This window comes from Phoxinus phoxinus (genome assembly GCF_949152265.1).
Source record: "Phoxinus phoxinus genome assembly, chromosome: 4".
NCBI classification, from domain to species: Eukaryota; Metazoa; Chordata; class Actinopteri; order Cypriniformes; family Leuciscidae; genus Phoxinus; species Phoxinus phoxinus.
The window spans coordinates 23,226,602-23,247,260 of NC_136879.1; the positions used below are offsets into that span (position 1 = coordinate 23,226,602).

The 20,659-nt window shown below is 39.3% G+C and overlaps 2 protein-coding genes across 2 annotated transcripts in view; both read left to right on the plus strand.

The window, feature by feature from the left end:
* Positions 1–7,596: 7,596 nt before the first annotated feature.
* Positions 7,597–20,659, plus strand: part of c4 (complement component 4) — a 94,201-nt gene continuing 81,138 nt past the window's right edge. Inside the window, exons 1-2 of the mRNA XM_079608875.1 lie at positions 7,597–7,754; positions 7,887–8,079. Of these exons, the coding sequence (XP_079465001.1) occupies positions 7,693–7,754; positions 7,887–8,079 (255 nt within the window). The 5' untranslated portion in view covers positions 7,597–7,692. The remainder of the gene's footprint in view (positions 7,755–7,886; positions 8,080–20,659) is intronic.
* LOC306997421 (FRAS1-related extracellular matrix protein 2-like) lies at positions 10,718–20,117 on the plus strand. The gene is made up of 9 exons (XM_079610727.1): positions 10,718–11,050; positions 13,212–13,404; positions 13,773–13,877; positions 14,379–14,506; positions 15,388–15,522; positions 16,415–16,541; positions 16,662–16,849; positions 17,890–18,036; positions 18,116–20,117. The coding sequence occupies exons 1-9, from the start codon at positions 10,721–10,723 to the stop codon at positions 18,605–18,607; spliced, it is 1,845 nt and encodes a 614-aa protein (XP_079466853.1). The 5' UTR covers positions 10,718–10,720; the 3' UTR covers positions 18,608–20,117.

Here is a 20,659-nt window from a genome sequence, read left to right on the forward strand (position 1 = left end):
TGTGACTGTTTGGCTCATGAATATTAATTCGTTTACATGACGTCCCGGATTTGTTAAAAGACTGATGTTGGTAGTGGGTGGTACTTAGCTGCCACATAATTCACATCGGAATAGTTCACCCTTTGTAGTAGAAATAAACCCTAACGAAGCTCTCCCCTGCAAAGTATTGACAACTGCGCCATCTGCTGTTGCGTACTGTTTACAACAGCCATTGGAAATAATTATAATGTAGCCTATATTTTATCGACTGCTTCAGCTGTGCGTATTAAGTTACAACGTAGCCTATAATTTTGACATAAAGGGACACTAATGAATTAGGCACTAACTATTTTTTTGCGTTGCACCATTAGGCTATAGCCTACTTAATTGAAGTGAAACTGTATGCAGAGATGGGCATAAATACATGGAAATACATGCAATTAAGTGCCCATCCAAGAAAAATGTCAAAGTCTTTAAGCAAAAATACTGCAAAGCGTCCAAAAAAATAAATTATAGAAAAACGTGCACGACGAAGGAATGGAAAATCAAGATAATCTTTCATTCATCCAAAATAAACACTCAGGAGATTGCTGTATATAACTGGCATAATAACTCATATAACTCAATAACAACATACATCAACAATAATAGACAAGTGAACTACGGAAAACTTTGGGCTTAATTACAAGGAACAAACAAAGGGACCTACATGAACAGAGGTGAACAGAATCTAATCATTAGTCATTAAACACAGCAACAAACTAGAGCGTGAATGACTAACCAAGGGAACTTATGAACAGGCAAACAGAGAGAAAACTCAACTAAAACAGAATATACGTACATGTCACCATAATATGGATAATACACTTTTTGTTTGTCTTTGCAGCCCTATTTACCTCCACAACCATCTTTTCCAGTGAGTACTATAACCCTACACCTGTGAGGCAGAGAAGATCATATCAGCTTATTCCTCTATGTAAATAAAAACTGAGATACTGCTCTGTATACAAGAATAGCTTTGCATGTACTTGCACTTTACATATTATCTTATTCAACCACACGCAGGATTTCAGGTGGAAGGGAAATGTGAAAACAACATCAAAGTCAGTTAAGAAATATTTTTAATAATTTGATTCTACCTGTTATAAACAACAATTGTTCCTTTCATTTACAGCCTCAGTAGGCCTATGCTGTGCCTCCAGGATGTGGGGTAAGTGGTCATGAAATATGTCTTGTGAGTTATATCTGTGTGCATTTTACTGGATTCTACAACCAATAAAAGACCTGCAACAGAATCTAAATGAAAGGTTGAAAGAAAACTGCTAATGAAAAAACGAATAAAAAAGACAATAAACTTGATGAATAAATACTATGGGGTAAATCTGTAAATCTCCAGAAAGAGATCTAAACGACCACTGCCAAATGATATCACAATTCCACAGTTGACCATGTTAGCATTAAAAACATAATTTTCAAGTTTTATCTGGAGTTTGCAGTGCTCTTATTTGTGATTCTGGTAAAAATTAATGGAAACGAGTATATATCCATCCATAAGACATTGTAACCTCTTTTTATATTTATTCAAAATAGCGTTTTTAATGCCCGGATGTGCGGCCATTATGGAGGCACTCAGATGTAAACAACAGCATGGATTGCACTGTTTATGTACTACTGAACACATTGTTATACTAATAAACCACGAAAAAAACACGTGGAAACTGCGAAATCATATAGAGAAGGACTTAGTTAGCAGGAAAGAGTGCGAAATTTTGACAAACTAAAGTTAATGGGCCCTATTTTAACGATCTGAAACGCAAGTGTCAAAGTGCAAAGCGCAAGTAACTTTGTGGGCGGATCCCGGCGCTGTTGCTATTTTCCCAGCGGGATAAATGACTCTTGCGCCCGACGCAAATGTAAAAGGGGTTGGTCTGAAGTAGCTTCATTATTCATAGGTGTGGTTTGGGCGTAACGTGAAATAAACCAATCAGAGCGCCATCTCACATTCCCTTTAAGAGCAGGCGCGCTTGTTCCATGGCGGATTGCTATTATAACGGCGGATTTGCCGGCGCACGCCAGGAGCAGTTCACAGCTGATGAAACCGACGTTCTCGTCAGGGCTGTTAAAACACAGAGAAGTGACATTGGGGATGATGGGAGAAACCCACCCAAATTAGGTTCGGTTAAACAGGCGTATAATTTGGGTAAATGTGTAGCCTAATCTAGATTTTTTTTTTTTTTTTTTTATCTAGATAGATCTTTTTCACATCTTCACGGACACAACAATGATTTCCCTCGTGTGTTAATATTTTTCCTTGTAATAATGTATGATTTGCAAAAATGAAAACTGCTGCATCTGTTTATATTAGAGAATCAAAGTGGATGCGCGTTAACATTATGGCCAAGCACGCGCCCTTAAAATACCATATCACTAACGCGCAACGCGCCACTGTCTTTAGACTGTTTTTTTCCTGATCAATGGCGCAATTGCTTTCTAAAACTGGAAAATAGCACCATGGAAGTTTTGCGCCGGAACACGCCTTCTCTTTGCGCTGAACCTCCCCCGCGAGCGCAAGTTCATTCCCTAATTTACCGACGTGCGTCTGTGGAGGGAAAAGTCCGCTGTGCGCGGGTGCAAAATAGGAATGATACATGCGTCGGTGTTCAAAGTCAATTGCGCTGGGTGCAAGATAGGGCCCAATATGTGATAAAGATCCGAACGAGCTAGCTTTTCTAGCCCTTACTGCAATTCTTCCTTCTATTTCTTATTCCGACATAGGCTACGTTCAGATTGTAAGTCCAAAAAAGCACATGAAATCCGTTTCAAGCTACATCCATATGTGGTTTGAAATCCAATTCAAATCACATATCAGGACATCAGCTTCAGTCTGAACGCTCTGATCGGATTTCGCGTGGTAGGCTATGTGACTCTCACGCCACGTAAAATGTAAACGTCAGACGTTGAAGGGAACATGCTGAAACCTGCTGCCGAAACAAGGCTGTGTTGTTGCAAAGTGACGGACGAGCAGAACATTTTTATTTTTGAAACCTATTTTGAAACCGGCGCAGACAAGAGCGCGGAAAAAAAGCTGTGCATAACAGCCTCCTACAGTTCTGCCGCAGGCTCAAGACGCAGTAGTCCAGCACGGCGGCTATACATTTCCATGTTGTAACATTTAAATAAGACAACATCTCTATTGCAAATGCAAACCCCTCCATCAACGCAACGTCATTGCCATATTGCCAAAGAGCTGCATGGACACACAAATCGGATTTGAACAGTTGCGATACACAGTGTGGACATAATTTTAGATCAGATTCAAATCAGATACAAAGATAATCGGATTTGGACTGACAGTGTGAATGTAGCCATAGTCAACACTACGTCAACATTTTAGCCATAGTCAACGCTTCATTTACACATGATGAGGCTGATGCTGTAAAGTTACCTCTCTCAACCACAAATGCCTTCTTTCATCAGTTTATTGCACTCTTCTCTTTAACTTTTGACAGTCTATAGAACTCGAAATGTTTTTTCCCCGGTGCGACAGATTAGTAAAGACCAAAACTCGACAATTTTTCAGCAGCAATATTATGATATGTGTCTAATTTCAATGCCGTTTGTGTAGATATTTGAAGATGGATCTGTAAGCTTTCTTTATTTTTTTTTATTATGCTTAACTTAACAAACTAACAAACAGGGTACAAATATAATTTGAAATATAAAAATATATAATATTTATAAAATATAACAATACTTATATTTCAGCCTTAGGTTGAGCCAGTAATAAAAAAAAATGCAATAGGGGCTTCTTAAATGAATGTATACATATCCAAAAGAAGAATCTATTTTGAGAACTTTCTTGCTTTTAACAGGCTATCTGTAAGCATGACTGTTTGGATTTATAAGAAATGGTTTTCAGTATGGTTAATTGTTAATTTGAACATTTACTAATACATTTTAACATCTTAAAACTGTAAATGTTATTGTAAATTAAACAACTGATCAAGGTATAATTAATATATCAATAATTTTATTTGTTATGTTTGTTTTCATTTAGTATCCATTTTACAAATCGGTTGATTAATCTGTTATCGGTCAACCTAGTTATTGTTATCAGTAAAAAACACTATCAGTCGACCTCTAGCGGCGTCACCTGCTACTCCGGTGGCGGTGACAAACATCTCAGGTTATGTATGTAACCCTGGTTCCCTGAGAGGGAACGAGACGCTGCGTTTGAAATGCGGTGGGAACGCCCTGCGTGATTGCGTCGTGAAGCACGTGTATAATCAGTTCAATGGAAAGACGAGCGACCAGGAAGCTATAAAGCACACCTGAAAGCAGACTGCGTTAGCTTCTAAAAAAAAAGCCGAAGCAAATCGATCACAGGCATGCAGGGAGTATGGCAGAGCAACGCAGCGTCTCATTCCCTCTCAGGGAACCAGGGTTACATACGTGACCTGAGACGTTCCCTTTCAAGGGAACTCGAGCTGCGTTTGAGACGCGGTGGGAACCCAATACCCACGACGCCATAGTACCAAAGGCCTGTTCTGTGTGAAGTCAATGCGCACACTAAGAAGCCAGCACCCTTGACCCTGGAGTGGAACCAAGATCCAAGTCATAAAATCGAACAAATGTATGCGGTGAGGACCAGCCTGCCGCATCACAGATGTCATGGAGGGAAACCCCCGATAATAAAGCCTTAGAGGCAGCCATACTCCTGGTATAATGGGCCTGGACAGCCAAAGGTGAAGCCTGTCCGGACGCTTCATAAGCAAGTGAGCTCATTATCTGTTTAGATGCAGGGCAACCTATCTTAGGTAACCCAAAGCAGACAAATAATTGCTCTTACTGTATATACGCCACAGGCCAGCTCTGTGGACATAAGCATCCAAAGCCCAGACAGGGCATAACAGATTAAGTTTTTCCTGATCTGGGGTATTAAGGTGGAGGACAGAAGGCCTGCAGCACAAATAACCCGCAAATTTAGTAGGGACCAAGGAATACAACCCGGCCTGGGGTGAAGAAAGACTATCACCATACCAGGTGCAAATCCAAGTACGTGCAGGCTTCAGAGGCCGAGCCCACAGTATCCATAACTCCGGATAAGGGTGAAATATTGTATCCCCTGATTGGGACTCTAAGTCCCTCCTGATCGGAATATCCAAGGGAGAGCCGTCTAGAAGGGACACTAGGTCTGAGAAACACACTCGGGCCGGCCAGAATGGGGCTACTAATAATAGACGAGCCCCTACCTGGCGAACTCTCTCCAGAACTCCCGGGAGCAAAGATATCGGACAATGCGTACAGGTGTAGCCTCAACCACACATAATACATCACATCCAGTCAAAGCGGAGCTGGATGCATCAGGGAGAACCACATAGGGCAATGCGTTGTATAAAAAGGTTGTGAAAGGTTGACTAAGAAGCTCCACCACCTTGGGGTGAAGTCTCCATTCCCCGGGCCTCAGCCCCTGCCTCAACAGGATATCTGCTCTGATATACGAGACCATCAGTGTGTTGTCCGGAAGGACAGGCACATGGTGACCTCTCGGGTCTGACAGGAAGTATTGAGATTCTCGGAATACCGCCATCACTTCTAGCCAATTATGTGCCAAAAGAAAGATGGTCCTGCAAAAGACCCTTCGCCGAGCGTCGCCACTCATGATCACCCGCCGCTTGTGAGGGAAGCATCCGTCAATAGCATTATGCGTTGACAAAAAGCCCCCAACACTGGGCCTGGGCGAGGAACCAAGATTCTTCCACATGACCGAGGCACCCTGCATGAAAAAGCAGGCACCTCGGCGTCCTGAAACAGCGAACCGGCAGGGAAACCAAACTGACTGCTCTACGACCCTCCTCTGAGGATCGTTTGAGGACGCTGACACCTCGGTGTTCTGAAACGTGAAGAGGGCGCCGAGGAGAAACAATTTCTCAAAACCGTCCCTACCCCGGAGGGGACCACCCTCAGAAGCCTGATAGCCTCGGCGTCAGGGCTTCTTCTTCCAAGCTATTTTAGAGATAAAACAGTTCTCAGATCTTGCATATCTCTAACTGGCTAGACTGCGACCGCCACCCAGGTCCCTCTCGATTGTGGATGAGCCCGAATGGCGACGCTCTGTTTTGCTGCACTTTGTGATGCGAGGAGCTTTAGTAGGCTGAGACTGCTCCCGCCCAGCAGTCTCAGGAACATTAGATCGGTGAGGAAAAAACCTCTGGAACGCCGCTGAATAGTTTATTTCTTCGTTTTTTTTAAAGCGGAGCATCCAGAAGAACAGACATATTTTATCTTTATTTTTACATCAGAAAAAGATATATATATATCACTCCGTGGCCACCAGCAGGAAAACAACCGAACTGGCAGCGCTGCGACCCTCCTCAGAGAGTCGCCCCCCAGAGGAGGCCGAGGAGAAACGATTTCTCAAAACCGTCCCTCCCCGGTATAGTTTATCTGTTGCGCGATGCAATTCTCGAATAGCGTCAGTACTGACATCCTCACATTCATCCATGTCCTTATATACTTTAACCACCAGCGCTGCCTAATAATATTTATCTATTTTTTATGATGGCTGGTGGGTAACAATGCTCACAGTTGATTGACCTCGAGAACTGACATGCTCCACACTCAAACAAGCAACACAAAGCTGATGTGTGTGTCCCCACCATAATATAATGTGGGCAGTGAACAACACAACACTTGCTTGCTCTCTTTTGCCCTCTTTTGCTCTCTTATAATATATATATATATATATATATATATATATATATATATATATATATATATATATATATGTTGCAACTTAACAGACAACAATAAATATGACAAGGACAGAATACACAGATCGCTTGCTGATGGCACAGAAGCTAACGCGGTCGGTTTTCAGGTGTGCTTTATTGCTTCCTGGTCAGTGACGTCACCCGCTGGTCTCGTCTTCCCATTGGACTGATTATACACGTGCTTCACGATTCAATCACGCAGGGCGTTCCCACCGCGTCTCAAACGCAGCTCGAGTTCCCTTGAAAGGGAACAACGGTTGTGATGAAGATGAACACAACCCCCCGCCGCGATGCGTGAGCTAAACTATAAACAAATCAATATCTCGCAATTCTACTTCATTGTTTTGCAATTGCGAGTTTTTATCTTGCAAATCTGACTTTATTTCTTGCAATTGCGTGTTTGTTTCACAATTCTGACATATAATTTGCAATGGCGAGTTTATATATTTCAATTATGAGAAAAAAGTCAGAATTGTGAGATATAAAATCGCAATTATCTTTGTTATTTTATTATTAATTATTTTAATTATCTATGTTTCCATGGCGGAAGCAAGCTTTGTACCCAACCCTATCATATTGGTGGAATATCTAAGGGGGAAAACCCATTATATTAATCACATTACTAAAATTAAAACAGAAACATGGCATACATTTTTTAATGTACTGTATTAATTAGACTGGTGTTTTCTTTTCTCATTGCCTTTGCTCCAGACAGCTGCTGTTCCTGCTATGTTCTTTTAAACAAGATTTCTTGTAAAGCACATGACCATGCATTTTTTTGCCAAGATTTTTCCTTTTTTTTTTTTTTTTTTTTTTTGTCAAAGCCCAATTTGACGGAGGTGGTAAATAGCCCTTGTAGTCTTTTTCTCAGTTAGTTGGTTGGTGATGTTAGTCGCTGTCCTAATGGAATAATCACATATGAGCAAGGTGAAACAGCAAGATGATCTGCCCTCTGTTTTTTGCATTTTTGGTTTTTCTTGTAGTGGATGCACAGAGACCCACGTAAGTATCTAGAATTATTGACTAATTGTACAAATGTAAACAATTTGTTTTCTCATAATTACCCACTTCTTGCATTTTGTTCTATCCTATCAGTGCTTATATACAGTACATGTGTATGCATTTATACCGCAGATGCCTAATTGTTGCTCCAAATAAAATTCACCTGGGAGTGGAAGAGACTGTGAGTGTGCAGCTTCATGGAGCAACTAAAGAAACCAGCATGCAGCTATACTTTGAAAACCAGATTACTCCAAAACCTCTGTCAGAAATTAAATTTATAATCCTTAACAAGGACAATAACTACCAAGCTGTGGTGAAACTTAAAGTAAGTCTGTACACTTGAGATTTTTTAAAAAGTGTTCAAATCTATTTCCATGTATCTGAACAAGATGTCCAGGACCTCTGGCAGAGAATTAGGCCCACAGCAGTAAAGATACAGCAGAGTATTTCATTTTACACATGGGGTACTTTTTTATCCCTGTGTGCACCAAACCCATCTTAAGTGTTTGCTGCCAAAAAAGCTATTTTCTTGTTTGGTGCACAAAGGGATAAAAAAGTACCCCATGTGTAAAATGAAATACTCTGCTGTATCTTTACTGCTGTGGGCCTAATTTTCTGCCAGAGGTCCTGGACATCTTGTTCAGATACATGCCATCATGGATTGGATCAAATACCAACAGATAAAAAATCGAAACCTAACAGCCGGGGCTAGAAATCTTATAACGGGCCATGTTTGGATCTTCCAACAGGACAGTGATCCAAAAACAAATATCAAAATCAAAACAAAAATGGGTCACTGAGCACAAAACCAAGATCTGCAATGGCCATCCCAGTCCCTGGCCTGAACCCTGTAGAAAATGAGTGGGCTGAACTGAAGAGAAGAAGCGCCAACATGGATCTGGGAATCTGCAGGATCTGGAGAGATTCTGTGTGGAGGAATGGTCTCTGATCTCTTGTCAGGTGTTCTCCAAACTCATCAGGCATTATAGGAGAAAACTCAGAGCTGTTATCTTGGCAAAAGGAGGTTGCAAAAAGTATTTAATAAAAGGGTGCCAATAATTATGGCCAACGTGTTTTGGAGAAAAACATTTATTTCATAATGTGATTTAGCCCCACTTTCAATTCTCTTGCTTCAATGAAAGGTTAGAATTTTGGCAATTTTTTGAATGAAAGATCAAAAGGATAAACAATGCTGATTTATTTTTTACAGCCAGTTTTGATCATATTTACCAGGGGTGCCAACAATTTTGGCCATGACTGTATATATATATACATACATGCATACATACAGTATGTTAATTTATTTCTATATTTATTATAGTCATGCAACTCCAAGTATCCTGACTTTGACCGGACGGGCTCCATCTGTGTTTCGGAGCACATTAATAACACCCTGACCCGGTACCGCTGGCTGGTCAGTGCCCCTACAGGACCTGACGGTGTGACCAGCCCCATGAAGGAGGTGGATTTTGACACCTTCTTCACCTCCTCCAAAACAATCACATTAGACTCAGTGTATTTCCAGGCAGGCTTGCGTGTGCAGTGTGCAGCCCGGGCTGTCAACTCAAATGGGGATGAAGGCCTGGAGCTCACCAGCCCCATAGTTTCCATCAGCCAGGAAGATGGTGAGTTTAGTGCATTACAAAATTACCACCAGTTTTAGACCATTTCTGGGCCAAAAAAAAGATGAAAAGACAAGTGGCTGTCTGATTACATTTTCTGATTAAATTGTTTTTTTCTAGAGCTCTGCATCATTTGATCTTGATATAATTTTAGCCTTGCTATGCTACAATAGTGTTAATGACTGTAATTTCCTCAGTACATTTTTTGACAGTAATCTGTCAAGTAAAATGATAATATTTAAAAGTTTATTTCCATTATTTTTTCCCCTAAAGTCCACTTATAATGTTAGTCAAGGTTTCTTGTACCAAAAAAATGTACATGGTAAAATGTAGTTTCCCATGGCCAGTTTAAAACCTATAGAAGCTTGTTTCCACCACTGAATAAAAAAAGATAAAAGGTATTTAGGACTTCAGAATTAAAAAAGTCAGAATTACACTTTGTTGGACTGCGTTTAACTCGCAAACTTACTAGCACTTTTCCTTGCGGGAAGCACCATCGCCATTTTGAAGTGCACTCAACTTCAGAGGGCTAAAGAATGGAGAGTAAAACAAATTCATAAGTGAACTGAAAAACTTTAAATAATAAAGCATAACCATAGCAGATTCTAAGTGACTAAGGGCTTAGGGCGTTCCACTAGTAGTGGGCACTCGTGCAACGCAAGCAATGACATACATCTAAGTGGTCAGTACACCTACCGTAGTGGAAGCAGATTTTGCTTATCAGACTGTCCAGCTTATAGGGAATCATATGATAAATCACAATGACTTTTCTTTAAAACGTATATTAATTTTCATATTTTATCAATTTTCTTCGCATCTTTTTTTGCACACTTGTGGTGTGACATTTTAGAAAAGCACAAATACTCTGTGTGTGTGTATATATATATATATATATATATATATATATATATATATATATATATATATATATATATATATATATATATATATATATATTTATATAAATGCTGTTTAAAAGAGTTTGATACATTTCTAATAGATCAGTGTTATTTTAGTATTATGTACTTTTATAGTTATGATTAATATTGTGAATTATTTTTTATTTTTAGATTTTCCATTTTCATTGTAATTTAGGTTTAGGTTTTAAAACTTTTTGTGTTGTTTTGTCATTTTGATTAGTTTTTGAGTTTTTTATATTTCTATTTAGCTTAAAATGACTTTTGTTTCAGTTTTAGTTATTTTAGTACTTCAACTTAGTTCTTTATTTATGTATTTATGAGTGCATGCTTTATTCCAATGACAAAAAAATATTTTTAATATTTTAGTTAACAATAACAACAGATACATCTATATTACATCATCTGCCTCATTCCCTTGTTAGGTATGTTACCTGTAGTCTCCACTCGGCCGCTCTCCAACTTTGAACTGACCCTGAGTCCAGACGGCACGCGTGTTGGAAACCATCGCTGCTCAAACCTGCTGGACTTCTCAGAGGTGCGGACACGCTACGGTTTCATCTCCGACGCCACCCGCAATCCAGATGCCATTGGCGGGACTGCGCCCTACCAGTATAGCACGACCCTCAGGGGACAAAATACCCTACGATTCTACCGAAACCTGCATCTGGAGGCATGCTTGTGGGAGTTTGTCAGCTACTATGACATGTCTGAACTGCTCAACGATTGTGGAGGGAACATCGGGACCGATGGACAGGTGAGGAAAGAGAATACAACTATTTAATTACATTTCATCATGCCTTTAGCATCAGGCAAATAAAAAGTCAAATACACTACCGTTCAAAAGTGTTTTTTTCTAAGAAATTATTTTATTTAGCAAGGATGCATTAAATGTATCAAATTGACAGTAAAGACATAACGATTTCTATAAATAAATGCTCTTCTTTTAAACTTTCCATTTATCAAAGTGTTCTGAAAAAAATATCATGGTTTTCACAAAAATATTAAGCTGCACAACTGTGTTTTTTTAAATTGATAACAGTAAGAAATGTTTCTTGAGCAGCAAATCAGCATATTAGAATGCTTTCTGAAGGATCATGTGATATGACATTGAAGACTGAAGTAATGATGCTGAAAATGTACAATATTACTGTTTTTACTGTAAGTTTTATCCAATAACTGCAGCCTTTGATTAGAAAAAGATACTTCCTTTGAACGGTAGTGTAAGAATGTATTTTGTGCCCTTAAAAGCGGCTAACATGTCTCTATCTCTGTTTTGTTTTGTTTCAGTGTCAATTCAGGAATGCATTTAACATTTGTTTTTAAGGTTTAGACTCCTGCTCTTGATGTATGGATTTACAGTCTATGCCAAACATATTAAACTTATTTCACAGTGCTGAGATCACATCAAACCATTATGCTGTGGCTATCCGTTTTAGCTTTTTGGCAAAGGCTTTATGCACCTCAAGTTTAAGCAGCCCACTATTTGTCTTTTGCCAACAATGAGTCAAAACGTACTCGGTTACTAACGTAACCTCGGTTCTCTCTAGGAGAGGGAACGAGTACTGCGTCGAAGCGACGCTACGGGAAAGATATTCTTTTTCGAGATTGAAGCCAAAAATTAATCCTTAATTTTGTAAATATGTAAAACGCTTTTCTGTAGCATACAAACGGAAGCGTTTTACATATTTACAAAATGAAGGATTCATTTTTGGCTTCAATCTCGAAAAAGAATATCTTTCCCGTGGCGTCGCTTCGACGCAGTAGGAGAGAACTCTACGTAAGAGAACTGACCTTTAGATCATAAAAAAATCTTCTCTTTTTTTTCTGTTCTTCCTTTTTAACAGCTTGGAAAGGGTAGTCCTTAAAACAAGCTTGGAAGACAACGGTTTACATGGCTGTTTGAGCCAGTCGTTCATCTTCACCATGGACACATGTTGGTTTACTCTGCAGTTAATTAAAGTGGACTAGTGTCGTTAAACAGGGATGGACGGGTGTACAGGCCACATTCAAGTTCAGTGAAGTCGATATGTGAAGTTATCCAAAACACTTTCTTAAAGAGTTAGCAGTTAGTGGACTATGCTGAAGTGCTTCAAACTAAAGTACTGCAAATCTTTTAGGATACCTTATTCTATTAGAAATGTGTGATTCTGACTGTTAATGTAATTTTAAGAGGTTTTTTTTTTTTTCAATTAATTTATAATTTCTTTTCAGGGTAAACTAGTAAATGGGGTAAACTAATGAGGCTTGCAGAGTTAACGTAAAGCCAGAGCAACATCACCATCTGCTGGTGGCAAATATGTATATACAGTCATGCCAAATGCCTTTTGCCTCTTTTATTTGGCAACCAAAGTATATATGTAATAATCATGAGGTGGTTAGAATCTCATGTGCTAAAATGATTTGAGACTGTCTATCCAGCAAACACAGAATTAACTTATAATGTCATGTTTTTGTTTTGTTTTTCGGGACTAAAAAATAGGTTATTTTTTGAAAGAAAGTTTCAGGGAGGTTTGTGTGACAACCTGTGCAGAACCTATACAGAACTCTCTTGCAGTTATTTTTACTGTAGGTTTTATTTTTATAACCATAATTTGACCTTCCCAGAACATTGCAGGACGTTATAAAAAAAAGTTGGACTACAAATCTTCCCATAATGTTGCAGGCAGATTTTTTTTTGCTGACAAGCTAAAGAGAACCTTTATGGATCTTTAACTGAAAGTGATTTTTATAATCATTAATGAACCAAATGTAAACCTTCTCCAAACCTAAAGGGAACATTCTGTTTACGAAAAGAAAGCGTTCCTGACTAATTAACAGAGAACGTTAGTATGTTAATTCTGGCTAGATTCCCAGGTAGGTTCCAAAAACTGTTATCTGAGTAGTTACTTTAGTATTGACCTTTCTGTCCTGTGTAGGTGCTGAACCTGGTGCAGTCTTATGTGACCCTGCGTGTGCCCCTGCACGTGTCATACGTGTTCCATTCACCCGTTGGCGCTGGTGGTTGGCAGCACTTTGACCTGCAGTCGGAGCTGCGTCTCACTTTTGTTTATGATACTGCCATCTTGTGGAGAGATGGCATTGGTAGTCCACCAGAGGCTGAATTACAAGGCAAGACAGCACAATTTTCTATTTGAATATATTTTAAAATGTAATTTATTCCTGTGAAGCAAAGCTGAATTGTCAGCATCATTACTCCAGTCTTCAGTGTCACGTGATCCTTCAGAAATCATTCTATGCTGGTTTGATGCTCAAGAAACATTTATTTATGTTGAAAACGTTTGTGTTTTTAATGTTTTTTGTTGTTGTTGTGATACTGTGATACATTTTGTTTCAGGATTCCAGCATTCTATTTGAAATAGAATTTCTTTGTAACAATGTACAAGTCGTTATTGTCACTTGAAAAAAATCTTACTGATCCAAAACTTTTGAACAGTAGTTTATATGGATTTTTTCATTATGTGAAATGTATTTTTTAGGGGCCCTCTATCCTACAAGCATGCGGATAAACGAACAAGGTCGCTTGGTTGTCAACTTCCGTACAGAAGCACGTTTTCGGGGACTCTTTGTTACTGCACATTCAGGTGTGTTATAACATCTTAAGCATATTAAATATACAAAAGGTACATGTAAATGATTTCATCTGGTTCTAATAATTGTTTTTCATTTGCTTTTTTATTATAATTTTTTGGCTCACAGCTTCATGAAAGCAATTATTCAACTGGATGCAACTGTGAAGATAAATCCTATAGTCATAAGTCACAAGAAATTATATATTGAATATAGAAAATGAAGCTTATTTTTGGAACCAGCTCTTGTTACAACTCTATTCTTAAAACTGTAATTCAAGTAAAATAATTAAGTATCTTTGTAAATAACGGTTGATGCCAAATGTAATGTTTGAGTATTTTCTAATTATTAGAAATTAATATATGAAACAGTTTTGATTTGGGGGTGAATTAAGAGACCTTTCTTGTGAAATGTGTTAATATAATGGGTCAATTCATTGCAACTTGTAACGATGAGGCAGTGTCATGTGATCTTACTTGTGTTCAATCAGAATAATAACATTTCTGTTAACACAGCCTCCCTTATGACTTCCATGGTCATGTGTGCGGACCACCCCAGGCTGACCTTTAACCTTAGCTTGGTGAGAAGTGAGCCAACATACAACCAGCCAATGCAGCAATGGACCTTTATCTCTGATTTTTCTGTAAGTCTTCAGGGTGTCTGATTTTTCTGCATTCAAAGCAAAATCTGCTCTTTATACTATGGTCCCTATTCTAACTTTCTAAGCGCATGGTCTAGGCTAAAGCGCATGGCGCAAGTGCACTTAGGACGTGTCCGAATCCACTTTATAGTTTAACGACGGGGAAAATGGTCAGCGCGCCAGGCGCATGGTCTAAAAGGGTTTTCTCTGTTCTCTTATTGAGTAATGGGTGTGTTTTTGGCTTTACGTGCAATAAACCAATCAGTCTCATCTCCCATTCCCTTTAAATGCCAGTTGCGCTCGCGCCATGGCGGATTCGCTATTTGCATGACGGAATTTGATAGTGGAAAGACAGAGCGCGTCTCCAGAGCGCAAACAGATCTGCTTGGTTCATGCGCGCGAGTAGACCTTCTACGGGACATGCCGAATTTCACCATATCTTTTTGTACACAATAATCATCTTTTACATTTTAATCCTTTTATTTTTAATATTTGGCATGTTTGTGTGCTGCTGCGCATCCCTGTGTGTTTAATAAGCAGCGTTTACGTGTGTTGTGAACCCGCCTATAGGCGCACATTACTAACGCGCTCTTTAAATAACACAAAAATGTTTTGTACCATCAATGCGCCTGCACACAACTTGTTTTTATACCAGCACGCCAATGGGCGCACAGATGAGCGCAAATGCATTTGCTATTTAAACAACGTGGCACAGGACGTGAAAAGGATAATTGCGTCGGGCTGAAACTAGCACAAAACACTTGCGTTGCGCATGGCGCTGCATTGTGCAAAGTGTATGATAGGGCCCATAATGTACATGGTTGTATTTGTCATTATTAGGTCATTACTGTATTTCCTGATAAGTGTGAAATACTTTCCTCCAGGTGAGGGATTACTCAGGAACTTACACAGTGAAACTGGTTCCCTGCACGGCTCCTCCCAATGTCGAGTATAGCTTCCGTCCTGTGTGCCATCCCAGAGAGCCAATTACCTTTGATCTGGACATACGCTTCCAACAGGTCAGTACTGAATCACAAGCACTCATCAAAGGGTTCACGTCAGTGGCTGTATAGCCGAGCTCAGAGTTTTCCTGTGTGTGTGTGTGTGTGTCTATGGCACTTAAAGCTTGCAGGGACCACATCATACATACTGTACATCTTTGCAAAGCCTACATTACAGTCTGACAGGTTTAAAAAACAATCAATTCTGAAAAGCAGAACTAAGCACATTCAAAACTGATTAATTGTTGATTCAAACCTTTTTTTGGCGGCTGCCGGGGATGAGTAGAGTGCAGTCTCGACTGTTTTAAAATTGCAGATGTCCTGGTCAGGCCAGTGTGCACATGACGATGAACAGGAGTTGTCCTATAATCGATTTCAATTAAGTCATTCAACTGTGCTCTCACAGTTAGTTATATTTATGAAGAGCCTTTGAGTCGTCTCCCACCACAGGTATAATCCCCATTTTGAGAGTTGGGTTACTTTCCCACTCTTTACTGTAGATACAACTTACTATATATGTATGCCACTTTTGGCATAGCGATCACTTGAATATCCAGCTACAAGTACCGCGCTAAAAACCTGTTACTCATGAATGATCATGTTTGCCTGCTGATCGCTGATTGGCTAAAATTGTTTGCTCGTTGGCGACGTCAACACCAACACCAGCCGACTCTGCTCAAATTTTGTCCACCCGCCCAAACCAAATTTTACCCTCACAATCAAATTCAAATTTGCATATTTGCAATTTATGTGCAATAAATTGTCTTTTTGGACTTAGTATTTACAGTAATTTTTCATAGTACATCAAACTCTATTTCAAAATCTAGTAAAATTCAAACAATATAATAATACTATAATTTTGTGTAATATGAAGTTTAGTGAAAAATAAAGTGCATGTTATTCGCTTTAGGTGAGTGATCCAGTGCCAGCAGAGTTCAGTCTTAACACACAGATGCTCCTACTTTCAAAGAGGACTCTCTGGTTGTCAGACGGCTCCATGGGCTTTGGTCAGGAGAGTGATACTGCTTTCTCAGAGGGTAAAATGCTAAAAACAACATTTTATTCATACATGTGATTTGATCCTTTGTCCAAAGTAAAGTTTATGAGAACTGAAGTATGACACCTCTCACTAATTCAGGACTGTTGTATTTCTCTAGGAGATGTCATCTATGGCCGTGTAATGGTAGATCCTGTTCAGAATCTTGGGGACTCGTTCATCTGTAACATCGAGAAGGTGTTCCTTTGCACAGGGGCGGATGGATACATCCCGAAGTACAACCCTGACAACTTTGAGTACGGCTGCTTAGCTGATTCACCATCTCTTTTGTACCGATTCAAGATCATTGTAAGTATAGACACAAACTTTGCACAAACAGTTGGATTTTTTGTTGTTGTTGAATATTTACTTTTAAAGTCTAAATCAATTGTAAAAAATAATAATAATAATAATATAAATTAATATTTACTTTTTAGTAGGTTTTTGAGAAAAACAAAAAACTAAAACTAAAAAACACGCAGTTGCATTAAAGAAATACATACAAACAGCTAATTGTAATTACAATTAATCGTATTTAGAAAACAATTAAACATAGTGACATCATGAATTACCGGTAGTTTATATTTTAATTCCATTATATTTTCAGGTTTAAGTTGTGGTCATTTTGTTGTTTTGTTGTTTTTATTAGCTAAATGTTGCCTTGGCAAGGAACTGAAATAAAAAAATATATATTTCAGTTATTATATTACAATTAACATAAATGTTGTTTAACTCTTTTTTTGCCAGCTTTAAAAAACGTTGCCATCCAGCACCGGCATTTTTTTAATCATTTTCTTAAAACTTTCAAGGCCCCCAGAATCGTGCATTATAATTTTTTATCAACACTTGAACATTTTGAACAAAAAGCTGAGAAAATCACGTTTTTGTCAAAGACTACATCCAGATCGTCTTAAGAACGATGATCAAAACATAGATTGAGTGCATCAACACCTATACCTTCAAGTCCTATACCTTTTACTGGGTCGACATTTAATTCGGTAATATTAGGCGGATTTGATTTTTATGCTGTTTAACGTTTGATGATAGCGTTAGATTACATTTGTACGCAATGCTTCTTCACTTGTTTTGGGATCTGGAGCTTCTGTACTCTTATAGGAGATGCGTAATTGCGCCCCCTACCATATAACACTGAAAACATGGATTGCCAGAAAATTGCCAATGGTGGAGAAAGAGTTAATAGTTTTAATTAACTATGATAGTTTTAATTAACTATACCATTCAGGATTGATAATTGTTATTGAGAGCATGGAGAACAACCTTGGTTTTGTGTTGATTTCAGGATCATTTGACAGTATAACATATAAGTTTGAACTTATTCTGCTTTACAGGACAAAGCTCAGCCAGAGACTCAGGCGAGAACATTTGGTAGCATTAGTTTCAATGCTTTCCTCGCTGTAGACGATCCTCAAGCTCTGGTGCTGGTAAGGCAGCCAGGCTCTGATGGCTTTAGAATGGATTCCACAGCTTTGTTTCAGGTGAGATGCACACAACAGCAGGTACATTAAGAAACGTTGCGATCATGTTCTAATGCTAACACTGTAACACTCCTCCCAGGTGTCGGCAGGCAGGGAGTGGTACATTCACACCATCTACACCGTCCGGTCCAGAGACAACGCAAACCGGGGCATTGGGAAAAGGAGCCTTGACTATCATTCTGTGACACACAGCCATTCAATTTCCAAAAGGTCAGCCAGCAGCGTTCCAGATTTGGCTCAGGATATTGGTGCAGAAAATAGTCGTGGCACAAACATCTTGCATATAGCGCTGGACCGCAGCACTCAAAAACAACCCAACCTTCACAAGGAATCCCAAGCGGAGGGTGTCGTTCCCAGAGAACTGAATCACAGGGACTCTAGTGATGACCGGCTTGTCTTGATCATAGGAATCTTGGTAGGTCTTCTCTTCACCATCGTCCTTGTCGTTCTAGTCGTTCTGGTGGTGCGATCTAGGCGGGAGAAGAACGTCACGGAGTCCCCCAAAAGCTCCAACAGCACAGAGCCCATGATGACGCAAGTCCTCGATAGCACCAACAGTTCAGAGGTTTGATTTCCCAACAGTGGACCCCCCTATTCAAATCACTTTTTGTTTGCAAGTGCCTCTTGATTATTTGCTTGGGCACGCAAAGACACATAGTGACTCGGAGTGGTTGCTCTCTACCTCTCCTTGGGATTTTGACAGTCCGAAAGTGTACTTGAATTTCAGAAGCACTTCTGTTGTCACTGCTTTAATAATAGTTTGAAGTCTGAATCTTTTGCCGAGAGAGTCTTGTGTACTACTGCTACTGTTACTACTGCTTGATGGCATCGATATTCATCCAAATGAAAGTTTTACTTTTATATCCAAAGGTGCTAGATGAAAGAACGGTATTATGGAAAAGGATAATATTGTATAAATACAGGTTGTTTTAAGTCACTGATCATTTTTATTGACTTATTATTATTATGGATGAATGAATTGTACTATATACTGGATGGGTGATCCATCCATAACATAATTTTGTTCTTACGTTTATGTGTTGTTTTCCCACTGCTATTATTTCTACTTTGCAAAATAAATATACTGTAGTACAATAACTTCAGTAAAATCAAACTAGCTTTCAAACTAACTTTTGCTATTATCAAGAATGAGATTGTTTAATTTTTTGGCAAAACAACAGAACATTAGTAGTCTATTCCTTTTCTGTATTTTACGTATTTATGGTCAGTAAGTTTGCATGATTTTATTTTAATTTTTTATCTACACTTACTGTGTAAAAATGTATTATAGTGTATTATAAGTCAGATAAAATGTTGGGGGAAATGATCAAATGATTTTGCCTTGTTGCGCTTCTTTGACGTTACACAATAGACCTTTTCACGGCAGCGCCATCTTTGATTTTTAACGGTAATGAAAGGGAGGCTGTGAGGGATAGACATGCATACATTCATCTCTTCAGTTGGTTGTACTGTTATTTAATGTTTTTGGATTTTTCTCTAAACAGAGAGATCTGTTTTTTTGTTTTGTTTTTTACAGTGGATACCATTGAAAACATGGTAAACTTTGCAGCCTCGCTTTCATACCTGTCATGGAGCTGCTCTGAATAGGGTCTATCAGCCGTTACTCTGGTGACCACCTGGTTATTGCTCTGTTGCAGGACAGTAGTGATTTTGAGTGAATGCGGGACACGTGTGAGAGAAAAGTTCACTGCTATTTTACCATATAAATATACTGATATTTTTTACATTAGTTGGAAAGCCTATTTGCTATCACTTTGAGTAATAACGTTTTAAATAGCCAAATTACTTGACTGGCACACAATTTGCCCAGGTTCGAGTGATACGATGTAATTTAGACTATGGGACCTATTCAGTCTATACTAGTTCTAAATATAATGAATTGAATAAAAGGCTAGTAGGTAAAAATAGCTTTTTTATTCTAAAATAAATTCCCTTAAGTAGTGGCAAGTTTATTTTCCTTTATTATAATATGCAATCATTAAATGCATTTTACTGGATTCAGTGCATCTTGAACTTGTATTTGTTGATTTGAATAAAAAAAAGGAACTCATTTCACTGCTAAAACATTGATCACTTCTTTACTTTCATTTTTAACAACAATGTATATTCACGTCGGCGTCCGACCCCAATGCCTTTCTTCCCGGATGTGCATGAGGAGGTCTCGAGGTCCTGGAAGACACCCTTGTCTTCCCGTGATCGCTCGGCGACCTCCTCCGCCTTTCCTCCCCTTGATCAGGCGGCTGTTTACGGGTACACTGGGGTGCCTATATTTGAACGCTCTGTTGCGATGCAACTGTGTCCTCAGAGTGCTTCTTCCCGTGGCGATCCTAAGCACCCCTCCAAAGCCTGTAGGTTTTCGTCTACTCTGGTGGCGAAGACCTATAGAGGTGCGGGGCAGGCAGCCGCCTCTTTGCATGCCATGGCCACTCTGCAGGTCTAGCAGGCCCTGATGCTCAGGGATATGCACGAGGGGAGGACTGACCAGGGCTCTTCAATGAGCTGCGTGCCGCCACTGACCTTGCTCTCCGGGCGACGAAAGTGACCGCACGCTCCCTGTGCCAGGTGATGTCCACTAGTGTTTGCTCGACGCCCCCATATCCCA

Coding starts and splice junctions, on each gene's coding strand:
- LOC306997421 (XM_079610727.1), top strand. CDS start 10,721: ATGTTACCTGTAGTCTCCACTCGGCCGCTCTCCAACTTTGAACTGACC. Junction 14,507..15,387: donor CCTTTATCTCTGATTTTTCT/GTAAGTCTTCAG, acceptor ACTTTCCTCCAG/GTGAGGGATTACTCAGGAAC. Junction 16,542..16,661: donor TGATACTGCTTTCTCAGAGG/GTAAAATGCTAA, acceptor GTATTTCTCTAG/GAGATGTCATCTATGGCCGT.